The 18,890-nt window shown below is 58.5% G+C and overlaps 1 protein-coding gene across 2 annotated transcripts in view; it reads right to left on the bottom strand.

The window, feature by feature from the left end:
- Window positions 1–17,894: 17,894 nt before the first annotated feature.
- The window catches only part of MINDY4 (MINDY lysine 48 deubiquitinase 4), a 113,784-nt gene continuing 112,788 nt past the window's right edge, over window positions 17,895–18,890 (bottom strand). The window contains exon 18 of one of the 2 annotated variants that reach the window (XM_029233196.1): window positions 17,895–18,330. In XM_029233196.1, the coding sequence (XP_029089029.1) occupies window positions 18,282–18,330 (49 nt within the window). In that variant the 3' untranslated portion in view covers window positions 17,895–18,281. The remainder of the gene's footprint in view (window positions 18,331–18,890) is intronic. The other variant, XM_029233195.1, reaches the window with a different exon arrangement.

Raw genomic sequence — 18,890 nt, 5'->3', positions numbered from 1 at the left:
CGGGAAAGGAAGAAGAAAAGGAGACAGAGAGAGAGAGAGGAAGAGAGACAGAGAGAGAAGGAAGGACAGAGAGAAGTCGAATCAGCAAAAGTGGAAGTGAAAGGGATAGATCCCCAGACAGAGACAGGGAGACGGGTCAGGGCGGAGGAAGAGAGACAGAGAGAGAGCGCAGGGGACACAGGACTGGACCCAGAGGCAAGGATCCAGAAGAGAAAGATGAGTGAGCAGAGCGGAGGTGGGGGGCAGGGGGCAGACGACACCCCGAGCAGGGGGAGGGGAAGGGGCTGCTCTGCAGTCCGCCACCCCGCCCTGCAGTCCCACCTGTGCCCCGTGCGTCTCCATGCCAGAGGCCCAGCGGCAGCCCATGAACTCAGCAAGAAACTGGACTCCTGGGCCAGGAGCCCGGTCAGGAGCCCCAGGCCACCAGCCTGAGGCACATTATTCTGTGGGAAGAGGAGCCAGGCGGGGTCCTGGGCGAGGTTGGGCCCAGGAGGGAGGGGCCTCCCCGGCCCTCTCCTCCCTCCCCTGCCTGCCTTACCGTAGCCCTACACCAGAATGCTGGCTTCTCCCCATTTTACAGGTGGGAAGATGAGGCCCAGGGAGGGGAAGGACTTCTCTGAGCTCTGTGTGCGTCCAGGGACCATCTGCAGAAGATGAGGCTAGACCTCAGTGACCTCCGTCCTGCCTGGCTGCAGCACACCAGGGCTGCCCTCACCCTGGCGACGAGCCCCCAGAGATCAGCCTGGTGTTTGCCGGGGGCAGGAGGCCCACCGGGTTAGGGGTGGGGGAGATGTGTCCACCTAAGTGTCTGTGAGTACAGGACAGGGTGGATGTGAGGCAGGGAGCTAGCATGGTGGCTAGCGGGCCCTGCCTGCCCAGAGAGCCCAGTGCCCAGAGGTCATCGGTGCCTTATTTAACCGTCCAAGGGAGGGAGCCGGCCCCACTAGGACACTTCCTGGAGCCTCTTCCGCATCTTTCGCTCTGGGCAGGCCTGGCTCAGTTCTCCATGCCCCAAGAGGCTCCTCACGCCCTGACCCTGGCCCCATGGCCTGGTGGCCACCACGCCCCGTGAAGAAGGGTTCTCTGGTCAGTTCCGAGCCTCCGACCAGAGCTTCCATTGCGTGGCTGGGATTCCCTCACTCTGAGGCTTTGCTGGATGGCCTTGTTTCCCCTCAGACCGGTCTCGGAGGGCAAGGCTGGGGTGCACCTCAGAGCAGGGTCTTCCGGAGCAGGACCATTCCCTTCAGGCCACAGGCTCCCTGTCCACCGAGGAACATACACCCTCTGCTCGGTGCAGGGACTAGTTCTGACGGTGGTAGGTGCTGGGATCCAGCCAGGAAGGCCGGAGGAAGGCAGCAGGGGGAGAGCTGGTCCCAGAGGGGCCACTAGACTCAGGCCGGTATTGGGATACAGCACCCCAGAGACAAGAATCGGAGCCTGCGTGGGCCTGTGTGTGTCCAGGCTCGGTGAGAGTGTCCACAGGCCAGGTCAGGACCCAGGCTGCAGAGGACACATCACGTGCTACCGTGCGTGAGGGTGAGAGTCACCTGGGAAGTACTAATTCATCCAACAGATAATTACTTAGCCCGTGTCACGGCCAAACACTGTTCTGGGCACTGGGGGACAGCTACGAACGAGGCGGCCCAGCTCCTTGTGCTCCTGAAGTGCTCCTTCTAGCACATGAGCCTGCAGGCTCCGTGTGAGTGGCTGAGTGTATTACTGTGGGGGGCACGCGTGCGTGAGCGTGTACTTGCTGGATGGCCATGTCTGTCTGGAGTGGGGCAGGAGACGGGGGACACAGGGGTTTTGACAAAGCACTTTTGCCCAGGCAAATTAGGCACCCACTAATCTCAGGATGATACGAGGGTCCTCAGGGCAACAGTCCCCGAAACCCCTGCATTTCCTGCCCCCTCTCCCAGGTCAGCATGGCATCTGCCTTAAATGCCACCATTATAGCTACATTCCTTTGGATGAAGGAACGGCCGTCACCAGGAGGCGCCATCAGAACGCAGGCATCTCCAGAATAATGCCCACCTCATTCACCCACCATCTCCCATAATGGAAAAGGGCCTCTGTGGCCATTTCAATGGGGAAAGGGGAGTCCCAGACCCAAAAAGGCCCCAAACCCCTCCACCTCCTCCCTAGTCTGCCACAAACCCGGGCCAACCAGGGAAAGAAGGAAGGAAACAGCCTTTGTCTGAGGGTCCATCCTCACCACAACCCTGGGAGGCTCGGAGGGTAAGCGGTTTGCCAAGGAATGGCAGAGCTGGGGAACTCAGGAACCCCAGTCTGGTTCTCTGCTCGCCTATCAGGAAGGGCCTTGATGGACCCGGGTACCAGACGGAAACCCCCGCTCTGCTGGGTCAGGGACAAAGACAAGGGCAGGGGAAGCTGGTCCTGGAGGCACTAGGATGAGTGAGGGGTGGGAGTGACAGGACCATCTTCACCACGTCCGCGTAATCGGTGTGGGGCAGGGAGCATCGGAGCAGCTAGGAGAGGCCAGAGCCGCCCCTGTGCTCCTGCCAGCCGGGGAGCTTGGGTCCTGTGGAGGGCACCACACCCACCCAGCTCCCCCTCCAGTGTGACCTGATTCAGCAGGCTCTGCGGCCCTCCCACGGGCAGCGGCGTGGGCCCAGCCTCCAGAACCCACAGGCTTGAGCCAGGCTAAAGAAGGGGGGCCGCCCCACTCCCCAGCTCCTGAGGCGGGGCTGGAGGCCACTGGGCCTGGGCACTGTCTGGCCCTGCCAGAGCAAAGGTCTCAGCGAACGCTTTGCCAGACGTGCCATATTCCTGCCTTGTCTACAAGACCCGCATTGCAGTCAGAGCCGGCTGTTCCAGGGCCGTTCGGTTCCGGTCCCCACCCGGATCCAGCGGGAGAGGCTCAGCCTTGTCCAGAGGTGGATGCACAGAGCCTCATATGCTGGCCAAGGATCCGGCCCTCAGGCTATGTGGGGAGAGGACGCCCATGGGTGTGGCCGCAGCTGTCACTCTCTTGGCCAGAAGTTTCCGTGCAGCACAGGGAAGAGGGACCGAGGGGATGGACCCTCCCTTCTGGGCCGCCAGGGATTTCCCACCCACAGTCTGAGTTGTGGGGAACAATGACTTCATTCCCCCCAGGAGGCCCACCGGCAAGATGGAGTTTGAGGTAGGAGGAGACACCGACAGCTGACTGGACATGACCACCAGCAGCTTGGATGAACTTCCCCAAGTCCCTCCATCAGACTTCTCTGAATCATGGCCGAGAGCACTGGTGGAGGGTGGCAATACAGGCCAAGGTCCCTGCAGGTCTTGGAGAGGGTGGCGAAGAACCAATGAACACCCGCTCCTGGAGAAACCCTCTGGTCCTCCCAGATCTGCCCCTCAACAGGGCACTGGCTACCATCCCACCCTGACCTTGATCTAGGCTGCCCGGATGGGGCCTGTCTGCCCCCGCTGCCCAGGAGGCCTGCGCCAGAAGCGAGAATTTAGCACCAGAGTGAAGTCACTGTTCCTGGGAGGTGTGGCCATTCCCCACCGAGGGGGAGCAGAGGCGGGACCCAGGCCCAGAGCACAGAAACCAAAACGGAGACTCCAACTCCTTGGCCGTGTCCTCAAGGCTCTCCACTCACCACCCTGGGGCACACTTCTCACCACCCCTTCCCAGCCCCAGACGAGGGCCCGGGCTCCCGTGCCACCATGCTCACTGTGCCCAGATGTTTGCACGCACACTCTTCTTTCTCCTTCCCCGCTGCACCAGCCTCCTCTGACCCCTCCTCCATGGCAGCACCCACAGCTACAGCAGTGAGCTCACCCCAGCCTGGGCTGTCCCCGCCCGACCCCAGGGGCTGAGGGTGGGCCCGAGGGCCTGGGTCTTCTCCTTCCCCACCCACCGTGCCCCCAGCAGAGCTGAGTGCGGGGCTGGGCACAGGCGGGCTGATCTAGGAACCATCTTGCTGTCTGACTGTCCGACTCCCCCTGGAGACGAGGTACCCACCTCTTAAAGCATGTGAATTCCTCCCTGTCTGACAGCTAACTCCTGGCCATTTAGGTGTCACAGGATCCCCCTTAAATCAAAACAGGATTTAGCGGGCCACCAGTGATTCACCAGAGGCGGAACAATTTAGTAATTTTCTAAACTACTGCCTCCCATTCATTTCTCCTCACACTGCCCTGCCCCACCCCGCCCCCCGCCTGCCCTGAGCAATAATAGCAAGGCTTGGTGGGGAGGCCGGCAGGGTGGGACAGTGTCAACCCTATTTCTGGCAAGCAGGATTTTCTATCTTGATGTTTTAGCAACTCCCCAGCAATAGCCTCCACTTGATGCCACAGAGGATGAGCCTGAGAGGCAGGTGGGAAAGCTGCCCCCGGCCTGGCTAGGAGAGTCAGGGGGCTCCTAGGCCTGAATAAGGGCACCTTGAGGACACACGGCTGCCCCTGCCCCACCCCCAACTCTGCTGGGACTGGAGGAGGCCCTCTAAGAAGGAGTGAGGTCACGTTTTCCCCAGCCCTGCCCTGCAGGAGAGGAGGGGGGCCTCTCTCATTTCCAGAAAATGCTAGTGGTGGCATTTGTCCCAAGCCTCTAACCTCACCCTTGAGGGGAGACAGGCAGGACAGGGGGTTCAACCTGCAGCCGGCCTCGGCGCACTGGGTACCAGGGTTTGGAGCCTTTCCTCACCCTGGCCACACGCAGGGCGCTCCCCTCTCCCCTGGCCTGGCTGTCACTGCAGCTTCCACGCGACTCTCCGAGACTCCTACCCTCTCCTGCCCTGGGCCCTCAAAAATCTCCTGTCTTTGCCTTGTTAGATCATAAAGCAGCAAGACTTGGGAGAAGGCGTCAGAGAGCATGGGATCTGATGCCCTCATTTTGCACATGGGGAAACGGAGGCTCATAGAGGTGAGGTGACGTGCCCGAGGTTCTTTGGTGGGTCAGGGTGCAGCCAGGTGTTCTCGTTCCTGCCCAGGCCTGGTCTGTCAGCCTCGCCCAGCCTCTTCCTCCTCTTTCTCTGCTGGACAAGAGACCACCTACTCCTCGGGCTCCAGTGAGGACTCAGAAAAGTGCCCGGGCAGCTGGAAGGTATTTTGCGGTGGGCAGGGGGGACCTTCCATGCTCCCCTGCCCCTGTCCCATCCCAGCCCTCACCTATGGCCACCGTCCCCAGAGAGAGTGTCCAGGTGGGCACTGCAAGTCCCGCAGGCAGGGACTCTAGGCTCCCTGTCCTGCTCCAGCCCTCTCCTGGATGCCCCCGTGTCATCTGGCCACAGGGCCTCCCTGCCCACCTGCGGCTCCCACTGCCTCTGCTGGTCTTCACTACATCTCCCAGGGCTCTGCCTCTTCCTGAGAACCTCCCGGCTGCCAGACCCTGCTCTGGCTGGCCACCCCGTGCTCTCGTCCCCAGGGCAGGGTGCCGTCGCCTCCTTCGGTCCCCACTGCTGGCACAGCTGGGCGCACCTCAGGGCCAGAGCCTCGCAGGCTCTTCGGCGTTTCCAGCGAGCACACCCCAGCTGGGTTCCAGCAGCGGGAGCAGGTGCGGCCCGGTGCCACCTTGTGCTTCCTCTGGGCCCTACCGTGGGACTGCTCGGGTGCTGCAGGTTCCAGGGCTTTAGGGAAAATTCCTCTTTCACTGTGCTTGCATTGTTCTCACTCGCCTCGTCACCAAGATTAATATCTTTTTCTTTACGTCCCCCTAGTCGTAAAGTTTCATCTTTAATATTGTTTTATGGAGGAAGGGGCCCACAAAGACAAAAGAATCTAGGGCCCACAAAAATCAAAATGCGGCCTGGAGCACCACCACGGCCATCACCACTGCTACCACGGCCGAGGGCGGTAGTCAGGGCGGGCTGAGATGTGCACGCTCCAGCTGTGCTCAGACTGACCCCTCCGACAAGTAAGGTGTATTCCTGGGCTGCGCTGTGTCTCCAGCTCTGTCCTCCTTCATCACGGGTCCCTCATCCCTCTTGCCTGCCCTGCCAAGTCACACCTGGCCCAGGTGCCACCACACAGGCCAGATTGTCCCTTCCTTCTCTCCTGACAGTGAATGGACTTGCATGCATGTGTGCGCGCACACACACACACACACATGTGCTCACATACATATACATGGACACCACATGGGCACACACGCATATATATGCAACGCACACACACCGGTTTGCATACACAAAACGTGTTGCACTCATGCAAACACGTGTGCATGCCTAAATATATACACCTGCAAGTGCACACACATCCTCACATGTACACATGCATGCAAACACACAGGGTAAAGATATGCATCATGGCCACAACCCCTGCACCTCCGAAACCCTCTGCCATGTACACCGTGGCCTCTGCTGCCTGTACCCTGAGCCCTGGGACATCTGCACGGTCTCTCTGGCACCTCTGAGCGCTCAGAGCTGCAGCCACCCATGCTGTCCATAATCCAGGAGCCTCCCTCAGCTCCTTAACGTGAAGCTGAATTTCAATGGTGGAGGGGGGGAGCCGTGGGCAAGAGGAACGCGGCGGAGGCCATTTCTGCGACGCCATGGCTTTGTGAGTCCTCTCTTGGGAAGACTACATCTAGCCTCTCTTCATCTCCAGATGAGACCGCCCACCCTGGGTGGGGAGGGGGACTGGGTCTGACCCAGCTCTCTTGCAGCCAGGTAGGGAGTAGATTCAATGTGCCGGGCAGCTCGGGAAAGTTTTCAAAGGTGAATGGAACCAGCTGTCTGCCAGCCTACCAGCCGGTGTCAGGAGGGGGATGCTGGGCCCTCACAGGGCAGGAATGGGCAAGGAAAACTGTGGGACCCCCCCGCACCCCGCTTTCACTCTTGGGCTTCCTAGGATGTTGTGATGCTGTGGGCTGGGCCGGTGGGGGTGAGTCCAGGAGGGTGGGAGGAAGTAGGCACCGCTGCCCTTCTCCCCATCCACCGGAGACCCCTCCCTCTGTGGTCCAGTCTGGGGATTCTATTCATGTGAAGCCAACATTCCTGGAGCCCACAGGGCCAGCAAGATCATCTCACACAGGCAGATCGCTGTCCTGCCTAATGAGAAAATGATGACATGGCCCCCTGCCCTTGGCCCCTGTGCCCAGCCAGTCCCTAACTCCCCAGCCCCCCAGCACCGGCAGCCTCATCCCAGCACACACGCCTCCCGCTTTGTGCTATTGTTTCACAGCTATGCCTGTCAGCCCTAGGAAGTCATCTCACGGGGTGCCCGCGCGGTCCGCTCCAGGGCCCTCCCATCAGGACTGGGCACCTCCGAACTCCTGAGGATTAGCCCATTAAGATAGGAGGGCCTTCAGGTCACTAACACCTTATTGCACAAAGGCAAACTGAGGCCACGGGCTGAAGGGGCTTTCCCAACGTCATACACGGGGAGCTAGTGTCAGCCTAGCCCTTGGCCCTACTGTCAGAGTGGGCACACAGTGGACTGGCAGGGACTCACTGCTTGAACAAGGCGGGACTCGTTCCCCCGCCACCCCCTCTCCGGGCTGACGTCACTGGGACCTCTGAAGAGCCAGGGCCGGAGGGGTTTGGGGCTGCAGTGCCTTAAACTCAGGAAGCCAGTCCCCTCATGGCGATCCTGCCTCCGTCCAAGCCAGGCCCAGGCCTGAAAGAGGCTAAATATAGTTTAGGCTGCCTAAGATTGCATATCAGACCCAGAAAGCGCCTTAATATCATCCCTGCCAGAGAGCTATGATCCCCTCTGTGGCTGCTGTTCCCCCTGGGAACCACTTATCGGCTCATTGTGGGGCAGCTCTTATGGTTAGAGAGCGGCTCCTTATATGTCACCCCCCAGCAATGCTGCCACCTTTCTCAGTGCTGCCCTTCGGAGCCACAGACCAAGTGTGCCCCCCAACACCGACCAGCGACAGCTTTTTGGAGAAGTGGGGACATAAGGACTATTTTTCAGGGGCTGTCACTTCTCAGAGGGGCCATCCCCAGGTCTCTGTTGCCCTCTGTGCTCCTGCTTCATCCTGGTCGTAGTGGGGGCCCAAACTCAGCAAGATCACATCAGGACAATTCCATTACCCCTTGGTCCATGAGGGAACAGACAGTTATGGAAGGTCCCCTGTCCTGGGGCACAGGCCCTCCACCTGCCTCATTCTCTAGATGACAACCCACACCCCTCAGTGACCTGACCCTGCCAGAGACCACAACTGAGGACCAAAATCACAGCCAGGGCTGGTATGTCAGGCTTGGGCGGGGCTGCAACAAAGATACATTTCTTTGGTAGAGAAATCAGGGTAGGAAAGGGGAGAATCATTACTGGTCTTATTTCACATACCTTTCATATCTGTTCCCAGAGCATCTGAGGATTCCATCAGTGCTTCTCAGACTTTAATGTGAACATGAATCCCCTGGGGATCTTGTTAAAATGCAGATTCTGTTTCAGTAGGTCTGGGTGGGGCCCAAGATTCTGCATTTCTAACAAGCTCCCACGTGATGCCAATGCTGCTGGTCTCAAGACCACTGGTCTCAGGACTCTGAACAGCAAGGGGCTGAATTACCAAAATAAACTCCTGATCACAATCTAGTTAAAATAAAAACACGAAAAGGAAGGAAACTTCTCATGATATGGGCGAGAGATTGCAATTGAATATCACTTTCCGTCTGAGCTTCCTGTAAGCCATGGCGAGAAAAGAAAGAAGTGTTTACCAACTCTTACTCTGTGACAACAGAGACAGCTGTCTGTCATCAGGAGAAAGTCCTTTCCCTGATTCTGGCTGCCCAGGGAACTGATCGAGCAGATCTTACCATCAGGAGATTTGAGAAACAGGCTGTGTTTTAGGGGCACAGTGGGCCTTTCTGTGAGATGGACTGAGCCTGTGCACCTCCATGGGGTGTATCCCTGATGGACATTCACAGTTTAGATAACACAGTGCTCCTTGTGCCAAGCCTGGGCCAGCGCCACGGTCAATGCCCATAGGAGACCATTCTTCCACCACCTAGTGGCTCAGACACTAGCTGGCTCAAGGGCCCCTGACAACAGAGGGAAACCTGGGGTTCTGATGCTTCACCATGCAGCCCTGAGTGTTCAGGGGAGGGCAGCTAAGGGCCCAGGCCTGAGCCTCAGGAAGGGGTGAGGTGGCTATGTGGGCAGCGGAAGAGCCCCACCTCTTCCCAATAATCAGGAGAGGCTTCCTGGAGGAGGGGACATGGCAGACAAATTTGTTTATGTAAAGGAAGAGAAGTGGTCTGGGGAGAGGAAAGTCCAAGCAGAAGGGGAGATGGGATGGGGTGGGCTTCCAGCCACGGCAGAGGTGGAGAGGTTCCCCACTGCCTCTCTCTCCACTGCTGGCTCAGACCCTCAGAGAGGGGCTGGTGGAGGTAGGATGGCGTAGCCCCCCCCCCACCTCATGCCCGGGACATCCTGCGTGAGTCTATCTTCTCCTCACAGCCTGAATCTCTGCTTCCTGTCCGGGTTGGTGCAGAGGGAGAGGCGTGGGCCCTGCCTGCTCAGGGAGCACCCATGCTGCGGGTGGAGAGGCTCTGCCCTCAGAGAGCTCCAGGCCAGTGCGGGCGGGAGCTGGGGCTGAGCGAGGAGCTCAGACAGTTAGGCCTCTGAACATGACTGTGGGTACAGCCACAGACAGGACCCAGGGGGAAGAGAGGCTTGGTCAGCCTTGTTCCAGGAGGCCTTGGGAAGTCACTGCCCCCTCCCGAGGCCCTTCACCTGTAAACGGGGATGTTCCTACGAAAGGCCAACCCGAGTTGTCATCTCGGCCTGAAGAGGGGTCAGGTAGAGCACAGTGGGGTCACCTGGGGACTGGGTCCCCAGTGTTCCTCACTTGCTCTTCCCAGGGTGACACAGGACACACCCTCTCTTCCCAGCCTCCTTTGTGATGCAAGGGACGTGTAGGACCCTGATGACTTCCCAGAAAAGGAAATGGAAAACCTTTAGATAAATAAAGCCAGAGTGTGTCTGCGTTAGCAGGGAAGAAAGACAAAAGTGCTTGGCGTTTTCTGCGATTGCCAAAGCCATCAGGGGTTGGGGCAAGAGGAAGTGGGGTTTGCCGGAGACGCTGGAGCTGGACGGCTGCTCCCGTCTTGGCCAGCCAGGCTTCCTTCTGGTCTGGGCCAAAACGGGGGCTCTGAACCATCCTTCTCTCCAGTTTGCTCCAGGGGAGAAGTCTGGAGCCTGAATTGAAGGAAAGGCTGGGCTCCCACACAAGCGCTTGCCGGTGTAGAAACCAGGACACTTGCAGATGTTTCCAGAGCCCCCAGAATTTCAGGCCTGGGCTGGCGACTGGGGAGGAAGTAAGGGAAGATAGGAGAGGAGGGGTTCCAGGAAGCCCCACCCTCTCTTCCTCCCTGCTTAACCTTCCAGGAAGCAGGAGAGCAAATAGGAAGGCTTGGCACCTGCCATCAGTCTGCCTGGGGCCCTGGCCAAGTGCCTTGGTGCCCTGAGACTCAGTTTTCTCACCTGGAAGCGGGAGGTTTGAGGGACATGATCAAGTGCTGCCCACGGTGCCTGCCACTGGAGCCCTCGACTCAGGAGTGGTCCCTGCTGAGAGTGTGGGCCCAGCTGCCTAGGGCCACACCACCCAGCTGCCTCATTTCACAAACAGGGGACCAAAGCCTAGAGTGGGGAGGGAGGGCCTTACAGGGGCAACCAGAGAGGAAGACATTTCTCTATCTAACTCAGGAGCAGCTATGGGGCCTGGTAAGAGCTGGGGAAAGGAGAGGAGGGACAGCCACCTGGGGGTGGGTTTGGAAAGGTAGGGGGAGAGGGACTGACCTCCAGCGGTCAGTGGACAGGCTAAGGTCCAGTGGGCCTCGAGTCAGACCCACCCCAATTCCTGTGGCCTCCCATCCAGCTCCCAGTAAAAGAGCCAGCAACTCCTGGGCCCAGACTGGGTGCTAGGCCCTGTTCCAAGCATTGTACACGTACTCCTCACACCAACCTTCAGAGGCACGGGGTATGATTATTCCCATTTTACAGGTAGGGAATCTGGGGTTCAGACAAGTTTTAATTTTGTCTGCTTGTTTTGTAACTTAGGTGACGCAACTGAGACGTTGGAGCTAAGATCTAAACCCAAATAGTCAAGCTGTCCGGGCCCCTTTCTCACAGCTCACACCTCATGGTGGGTGCAGCAAGGATCCCCCAAACCTGGAGAGAGAACAGTAGGTGCATAGACTTGGGCCTTCTGACCTACAGGTCCAGGAGAGCCAGGGCCCCGACAGCAGCAGATGTGGAGGAAGCATGAACTTGGGACCAGGGACTGGGAGCTCTCTTTGCCTTCCTGTCTGAGAAATTCCTGGTCCTCAAGAGATGAGCAGTTTCCAGAAAATCCACCGACACCCCAGATGGCCAGAGCTGGGGCTTTCAGACTCTGAGAACACAAATGGGGCCCCGAGGCACCCCATGGCAGAAGCCCTCCCCAAGGCCACCGAGGGGCTGAGAACCATCTTGCCAGACTGGCTGTCTTCCATGTGCACTTGGAGGTGGCCAGGCCCAAGGGAGCCAGCTGGTCCCAAGGTCACCAACAGTTTTATAAACAATGGGCAGTGGGTCTAGCCGTGGCTGGGGCCAGAACAAAGGCTCGGGCACTTCCTCGCATTGAGGCCCCCTCCTTCACGGTTTGCCAAGGCAGGAGACTGAGGAAGCCTTCATCAGGAGCTAGGGATGTTTTGCAAAGACTGTTCCCGGGAGAGCTGCAGCCGCCACTGCCGACAGGGGAGCACACAGAGGGAATGGTTACTCAGGGCCGAGATCTGCCTTCCAGGAAGCAGGGGAGAGAGGGGCCTTGACTCCAGGCCCATGGGGTCCCACCTTGCTCCCCAGGCTGAATCACTAAAACACAGGGTATCGCCCACCTACTCCTCCTCTCCATGGCCCTAGCTCGGAAGCTGGCATCTTTTCTCTGAGCCGCCCTCCACACTGTTGCAGTCTGAGTCTTCTAAAACAGCCCTGCTCTGAAACCCCCCATGGCTCCCCAGGGCTCACAGAGGCAGCTCAGTCTCCTTTGCTTGACATGCAAAGCCCTTCAGGATCCAGCCCTAATATGCTCCATCTTCCTGGCACCCCAGACTCCCCAGGCCCCTTCCCCTGGCAGCTCTGTCCCCGCCCATCCCGCCTGGAGTGCCTCTGCCCCTCCTGCTTCCCTACCCTCCTTCAGGGTCAGGCTTCAATCCTCCCTCTCCAAGAAGCCTGCCTAACTGCTCCCATCCATACAAGTTCCCTCCTCTGAGCCCTATGCCCCCAGTAAAATCCAAGAAGGATCTGAGCCCAGGAGTTCGGAGAATAGGGTGCCAGGAGATCAATCAATAATGGAACAATCCTTCCTTAGACTAAGGTTCCCACACACAGCACAGTCTGTTGACACAACTGTCCTCATGTAATTATTAATAGCACCCCCTCAGTTTCGGCCCCTGTGCTAGGGCAGGGGAGGGGTGGGGCAGAGGGGGCAGGGCCCAGTGTCCCTAGTGCTCTGAGAGTGCCTACCCTGGGTGGCCCAGCAGGGCACAAGGAGATGGGGGAGGGGAGGTTGGCACTTATCCCCCAGGGCTCCACTCCACAGGGAGGTGGGACTTTGCTGAGCCTCGCAGATGTCAGCAGGCCTTAAAACAGAACTTGCGAGATAAGCACCCAGGATCACCCTTATCAGAGGCCACGGGAAAGGCGCCAGGTTTAATCTCAAAACCACAGCCAACTCAACGGTTTAGAGACCTCAGGCAGCACCTCCCCAGTCAGACACCCAGTGACTGGGGCTTTACGCCCGGAGGTGGGGCAGGGGGTGAAGGGAGGGGGCAGATGTAGGCCTGAAGGGGCTTCTTCAAAGAGGGGAATGAACCTTGAGTTTCATCTCCCCATGATGGGACTGGTACCGGTTGGTGGCGGGGACAAGGGAGAGAGGGAAGACCAGGTGGCCCCTGCCACGCACGCACACACACACACACACACACACACACACACACACACAGAGTAAAGGGGGAAACCGGTAGCTGTGTGACCGGCACCCACTCACTGGGAGCTGGGCTTGTGAGAGAGGAGCTGATCAAGGGCACTCAGCCAGGTAATCTAGGAGGGCTTCCTAGAGGAGGGCCCTTAGAGACAGACCTTGAGGGACAGGTAGTATTTGACAGATGGACACGAGGAGCCGGAGGGCAGGGGCCCAGGTGCAGCAAACAGCACCTGTGAAGGCCTCGGGCAGTGAGGGGCTCACCAGGGAAGCAGCTGCTATGGTCTGGAGTGGGGAGTACACGGAGCTGGAGAAGGGAGAGGCGGAGACGGGATTAGAGGCGGGTTAGAATCATCCCCCCACCGTACAGCCTCCCCATCAGCTGTATTCCCTTCCATCCAAAGACCACGCTGGTGGTCTGGTCTCCAAGAGGCCCCCGTGAAGGAGAAACGTCCTAGGAGGGCTATTAACTACAGACTGCTATCTGGTCAGTTTCCCCATCTGTAAAGAGAGGGCTTTCAGTGACTTCCTGGGGAACAGGATGTGGGAATGTGGGCCGGACAGTGGGATGAAGCACCACGACACTGAAGTGGCCTGGAAGGAGGGGCGGAAAGGCAGACTGAGCGCCCAGCCAGGGGGGTACTGCTGCCTGTGTCATGCAGAGCAGGTCTGCCGGAGCAGCATCCCCAGCAACGTGTGGGCGCTGGAGGGGTACGCCACAAACCCAGCGCAGCCTGCCTGCCACCCGCCCCCCCACCGCCAGCCCACCCCTCGTCCTGCATTAAGCAATCCCCATTATCGCAAATGCCTGGCATTTTTGCCTGGTAATTCCAGCTCCCACAGCCCCGTGAGGATTAGGGCGTGATTAGGGAGCGAGGAGGACTCTGGTGGGTGGAGAGAAATACCTGCAAAAGGACTCAGCAGCCTCCTTGCCTCCTGCAAGGGTCAGGATCCCGAAAGGAATCAGTGGCCAGTGAGGATGGTCCATGGGGCCTCTGGCAGCAAAGGTCATCAGCATGCGTCACCTCCATCCCCTCCTTGCCTCTCCACTAGTACTGTCCTCCCTGGGAGCACCACAGTAGCCCTTCGATGTGCTCCCTGCCTCTGCTGCACACCCACTCCCCTGCCCAGGAGAGAGGTCTGAAGGAAAGCTCTGAGCAGTCCTTGTCTCCGGAGGAAATGTCCCAGCCTCAGGGCCCACCGTCTAAGTCCTTCACCGACTCTGCCTCCTGTCCTAACCCTCCCACTCTCGGGTCGCCCCCGATGAGACAAAAAGACATCCTGGACTTTGATGGTCTCTTGGCTCTCACCGTTCCTTTCAGCTGGAATGAACTTCCATCCAATTCTCCACTGTCGAAACCCTTCAAGGTCCAGGTTAGACGCTGCACCGAGGAGTCCCTTCTAGCCCATGCTGGAAATATTAAGAGCGAACACTTACCAAGACCTTGTGATGTGCAGGCCCTATTCCTCGTGCTCACACTGTATGGACTCACCTCATCCTCATTACGGACTTATTGCGGGGGTGGAAGTGGGGGATTTCATTTTGCCGATGAGGAAACTGAGGTCCAGAGAGCTTATGTCACGTGCTCACGGCTACACAGGCAGGAAGTGGTGAGTCGGGACTAAACTCAGGCCCTCTGGTCCCAATGCAGCTTCTTCCCTTGTGTCTATACGGCACTCCTCTTGCTTGTTCCTTCGGTACCTCTTCATTATGGGGAAGACTTCTGAGTTTCCAAACTGTCACCCCACAAAATCGCAAGCCCCAGGGCAGAGCTCCCAAGACTTGCCCCTCACCGCTCCCGGCCCTCCCAGAAGCCTGGGCCCACTGCTGCCCCCTCTTCCACCAGCAGTGCCTCTGATGGGTTAGGCCCCAGCCCCGGCCCCTGACTTCCCTTCCGGCTCAGACACGGGAGACCCTGGGGAGCAGTCAGGTGGAATCTGGACGCAACCCTACCTTAGGATTTCCCCAAATGCCCCTCCGAGCCCTGTCCCAGCTCTGGCCCCCAGGGAATTCTCGCAGCTCTACTGGAAACTCTTCTTCTTACCTGTGCTGCAACCATGTAGAACTTACAGAGGAGGGTGGAAATGGTCCTGCCAAGGTTGGCGCACCCATCACGCCCTCTAGCCACGCGAGAAGGTGAGGAAGCACTGGGCTGGCAGTGGAAGAGGCCAGCAGTTGGTGAGGGCTTCCTTGGAGAGAGGCATCCGTGTGCTGGGATCCCCTTCCCCACTGCCTCCTAGTGGAGCATCTCCTCTCCTTAAGCCAAGCGAGGGAGGCTTCAAGAAAACTCCTCGAAAGCCTGCCATGTGTGCCCTGCAGTGTGGGACGATCCCTGACTCCCACCTGGGGACGAGGACATGTCACTGCTCCCGATGGGTGGCTGGGCAGACAGGCGGCATGAGGTGGGAAGGTCTGACTTCCAGAACTGGGGAGGCAAAGACGTGTCGGTGCTTTGCGTGGTTCAAACGTGGATCCTGTGGAAGGAAGACCCCCGTCTTTTTAAAAGGGGAGGAGGGAGGTTGACTCCACCGGAAGCTGGATGGGGGCAGGTGCTGGGAGCCCCCATTAGCACCAGCTTGAGGACGAGTCACCTGACTCAGGAGAGGCCCCTATGGGTGGGAGGTCCCCCACAAGAACAGGGGGAGGAGGATCTTTCCAGTGGTGAGAGTGGAGTTGGGTGTTTGCCATCAGCAACTTCCGTTCACACTGCCGGAAGGGCAGTGGAATTGGCTTACTCTTTCATCCAGAAACAAAGAAATGAACCATCTAGAGAAAGAGAATCCACGGGGAAATACAGACGTCCCTCGGTCTCCAAGGGGGATTGGTTCCAGGCTGCACCAAGGATACCAAATTCCGAGGATGCTCAAATCCCATAGTTTGCAGAACCCACGGATACAGGGAGCCAACTGCAATAAGAAAGAATAAAGCTGCTTCCTGCTCACATCCCACTGAGGTCTGCGTGTTCAATAAACCGGCTCCCCCGTGCATGAGGCGGCCAGAGAGAGAGAACAGTCAAGCCCAGGTTCAGTCTGTGAGAGGCCACTCGACCCTAGGATATGGTTCTTAACCTTCTGGGGGAAAAGAGAGGGGTGTTGTTCCAAGATCAAGGCCATGAGGTAGGCTGTAGACTCTCTCCCCAGAAAATTACACAACTGTACATGTACACAAAGATTTTAATTTAATTTGGCGGCGGGGTGGGGCGGGGCGGGCTATGGGCCCTCTGAAGACTACCCACAGTCTCCTTAGAAAACCACGCAGCCCAGGAGAGCACCACGTGTGAGGAAGCAGGGCCTGCATCTCATTCTGGTAGGTTTGGCAGTGGTACCGTGGGCTCATTCTGACTTGTGGACCTGGGAGAGGGCGGTGCTGGGCTTCGCTCATCTTCCTTCCCAGAAAAGTCCCAGGCAAGGGACGTCCTGCTGCACACGTACCTATGTCTTGGCTTCTAGAAAAGTGCTTTTGTAATTTGTTGCAACTGGTCTTCCCAAGCAACGCTGGGAATATTTTGATTTCTCCAGCTCCGCCCATGGCACCCTGGTCAGGAGGTTAAGTGTTTTATTGAAAAGACACACTTTTCCTTCCCAGGCTGATAAACAAGGCCACTGCAGGGAAACCGACTTCCTCCACCCGGTCGCTCAGCTGGAGAGGCCCGATCCTGGCCAAGGAAAACAAACGCATAAACATTTCAGGGACATATAGGAAGCGTTTCTGCTGGACGCCTGCTGTGAATGGCCACTGGAGTTCATGCAGCAAACTCCACGGGGGCCCGGACAAAGCGCCCTCTGCCAGCTCTTCCCTGCCGCTCCCCAAAGACCCACAGTCCGACCACTGCTCTTCTCACCCAGCTCACGAGAGCACAAAACAGGCTCTTTAGTTGTCACCACCAAATGCCAGCTTTGCCCCCTCCATGCCTGGCCCTTAAAGAGGAGGGGGTCTCCCTTTAGCCAGCACTGCCGGGGAGCACGGCCCCCGAGCTGCTTGTGTTCTGAGCCCAAGGGGGTGCACGGAGGCTGGGGACTGGCTGCCGTGCAGTGACTACGATTCTCCCTGGGTCAGGGCACATGAGGGAGGAGTGCGTGCCCAGGTCGCCACGTGTAAACACCCACCTCTGCGGGCCCCACTCAGAGTCCCAGCCAAGCACCCACGGGGCACAGCAGGGTGGGCCCTGGATGTGGCTCCGCCATGATGTGACTCCCATGTGGACAGACAGGTGACAGAGGTTCCTGGAGGCCGTGCCCTACCACTGGGCGCCCTCGCTCAGTCCATCGTTGGGAGCCACTGCAGAGGGGCCCCCAGCTTCTGTTTTTGACAAAACTCTCTCTCTGGTCTTTCTTCTTCACCAGCCTCCCACTGTGTTTCTATACTTGCTCGTATTCCTTTTTGGAATCCGTTGGATATAAATTGTTGGAACGAAGGAGGCTCCGAGTACAATTTTCCCTTCACAAGTGATTACGGAGTTTTCCCCCTTCCCACCTATCCTACCCTCAGTCTGGAATGCGAGGGTCTCCACAGGCTCTGCCCACGGGAGCAGCTCAGCCAGTTCTCTCCGCACACGCCCCACTGCAGCCACACGGGGGCCCACTCAGTCCCTCTTCTCATCCTCACCTCGTTGTTCTCCCTGGCCAGGAGGTCCCTCCCTGAAAGGTTCTTTTCCTCGTATCTGCTTGGCCAGGTGTAGCCTGCCCTCCAGGTCCACACGACCGTCCTCATGGGGCCTCGCAGAGATCCAGGTCGGCCCCAAGATGGGCTCCCAGGGAGCCTGAGTGTCTCCAGGTCGGCACAGCTTTCGCAGCCTGGTGTCTTAGACCTGGGGCTGATCCACAGAAGCCAGGCCAAACCAGAAGCCCAGCCAGGGACACCAGTGGGCCAGAGGGCATGGTTGGCCTGCAGAGACCCTCGTTAGGTGACGATTAGCCCACAGGTCTCCGGGGCTCTGGGGCCCCTCCACCCATCACCATCCCCGCCCCAGCCATGAGCCGGCCAGGCCTCATGCTTCCATTTGCGGCAACAGAACAAATGAGGTTCGGCCCTCAGCATGGGTTTGACTCCTGTTTTATAGAAAGCCAACCATCAGAAATAACGAGTGCCCAGGGTCCCGGGCCGACCATATCAGAGGCTTGGCGAGGGGCCGGCCCCACAGAGAGCGAGGGAGGGATGCAGAGAAAAGGCAGCAGAGGCCCCACCAGCCTCCTTCCAGGCCTTGGCAGTCACCGCTCAGCTGGGAGGGGCTGCACAGCAGCACTCTGGGTCCACAGCACAGTCCTGGGCAGGCCCTTCATGGAAGAGGCAGGGAGGTTCTGGACGCTTCTGCAGCAGTGCCGGCCCAGGTGCTGGCCCAGACTTGTCCCTGAGGCCCAGGGCTCAGCCGTCACTCCCAGTGATGTGTGCTGGAGCCATGGGGCTCACCCACATGGAGGGTCACAGGATGGGGTCTGAGCCGTTCCAGTTCACCGATGCCCCCTTCCACCTAAGAGCAGAGGAACAGAGAATGAGTTAGAGCTGCAGAGGCCCACACAGGAGCCAGCTCTTGTCCTCACTCACCGGAATTCCTCTCTCCGGGCCTTCGAGGATTTCAGGTTCCAACATGCCCACCTCACCCCTCCACACTCACAGACAGACCTACACACCAGGCCCCTACAAAACAAATGCACCTAAACCCCTCAAATGAGGCGCGCAATCTACACGCATCTGAATCCAGCCACTTTCCAGGGGTGCCTGATGGTGGCACTTTAAAGGCACATGGGGAGACCTAGATATGGAGACATCCTGGAGGGTTCAAGGCATGGAAGGAGGTCCAGTTGCTGGAGCCCAGAAAGGTAGGCATAGGGCATAGGGAGCCAGCGGGAATGGCACCACACAGGACCCAGGAGGCCTTGCAAGGATTCTGGGCTTTGCTCTAAGAACCGCTAGTGAAGGGCTGTGAGCGGTTCAGTAAGGCACTGATTTGCCTTTTTAAAAAATTTATGAAGCCTTAAGAAGCACTGAGTATAATTAAACAGGAGTCCAGGGTTAGACACAATTTAATAA

This window comes from Monodon monoceros, unplaced genomic scaffold (assembly GCF_005190385.1).
Source record: "Monodon monoceros isolate NGI ecotype Baffin Bay Population unplaced genomic scaffold, NGI_Narwhal_1 Super_Scaffold_2, whole genome shotgun sequence".
Taxonomy (NCBI): Eukaryota; Metazoa; Chordata; class Mammalia; order Artiodactyla; family Monodontidae; genus Monodon; species Monodon monoceros.
This window is presented reverse-complemented; position numbering and strand designations above follow the sequence as displayed.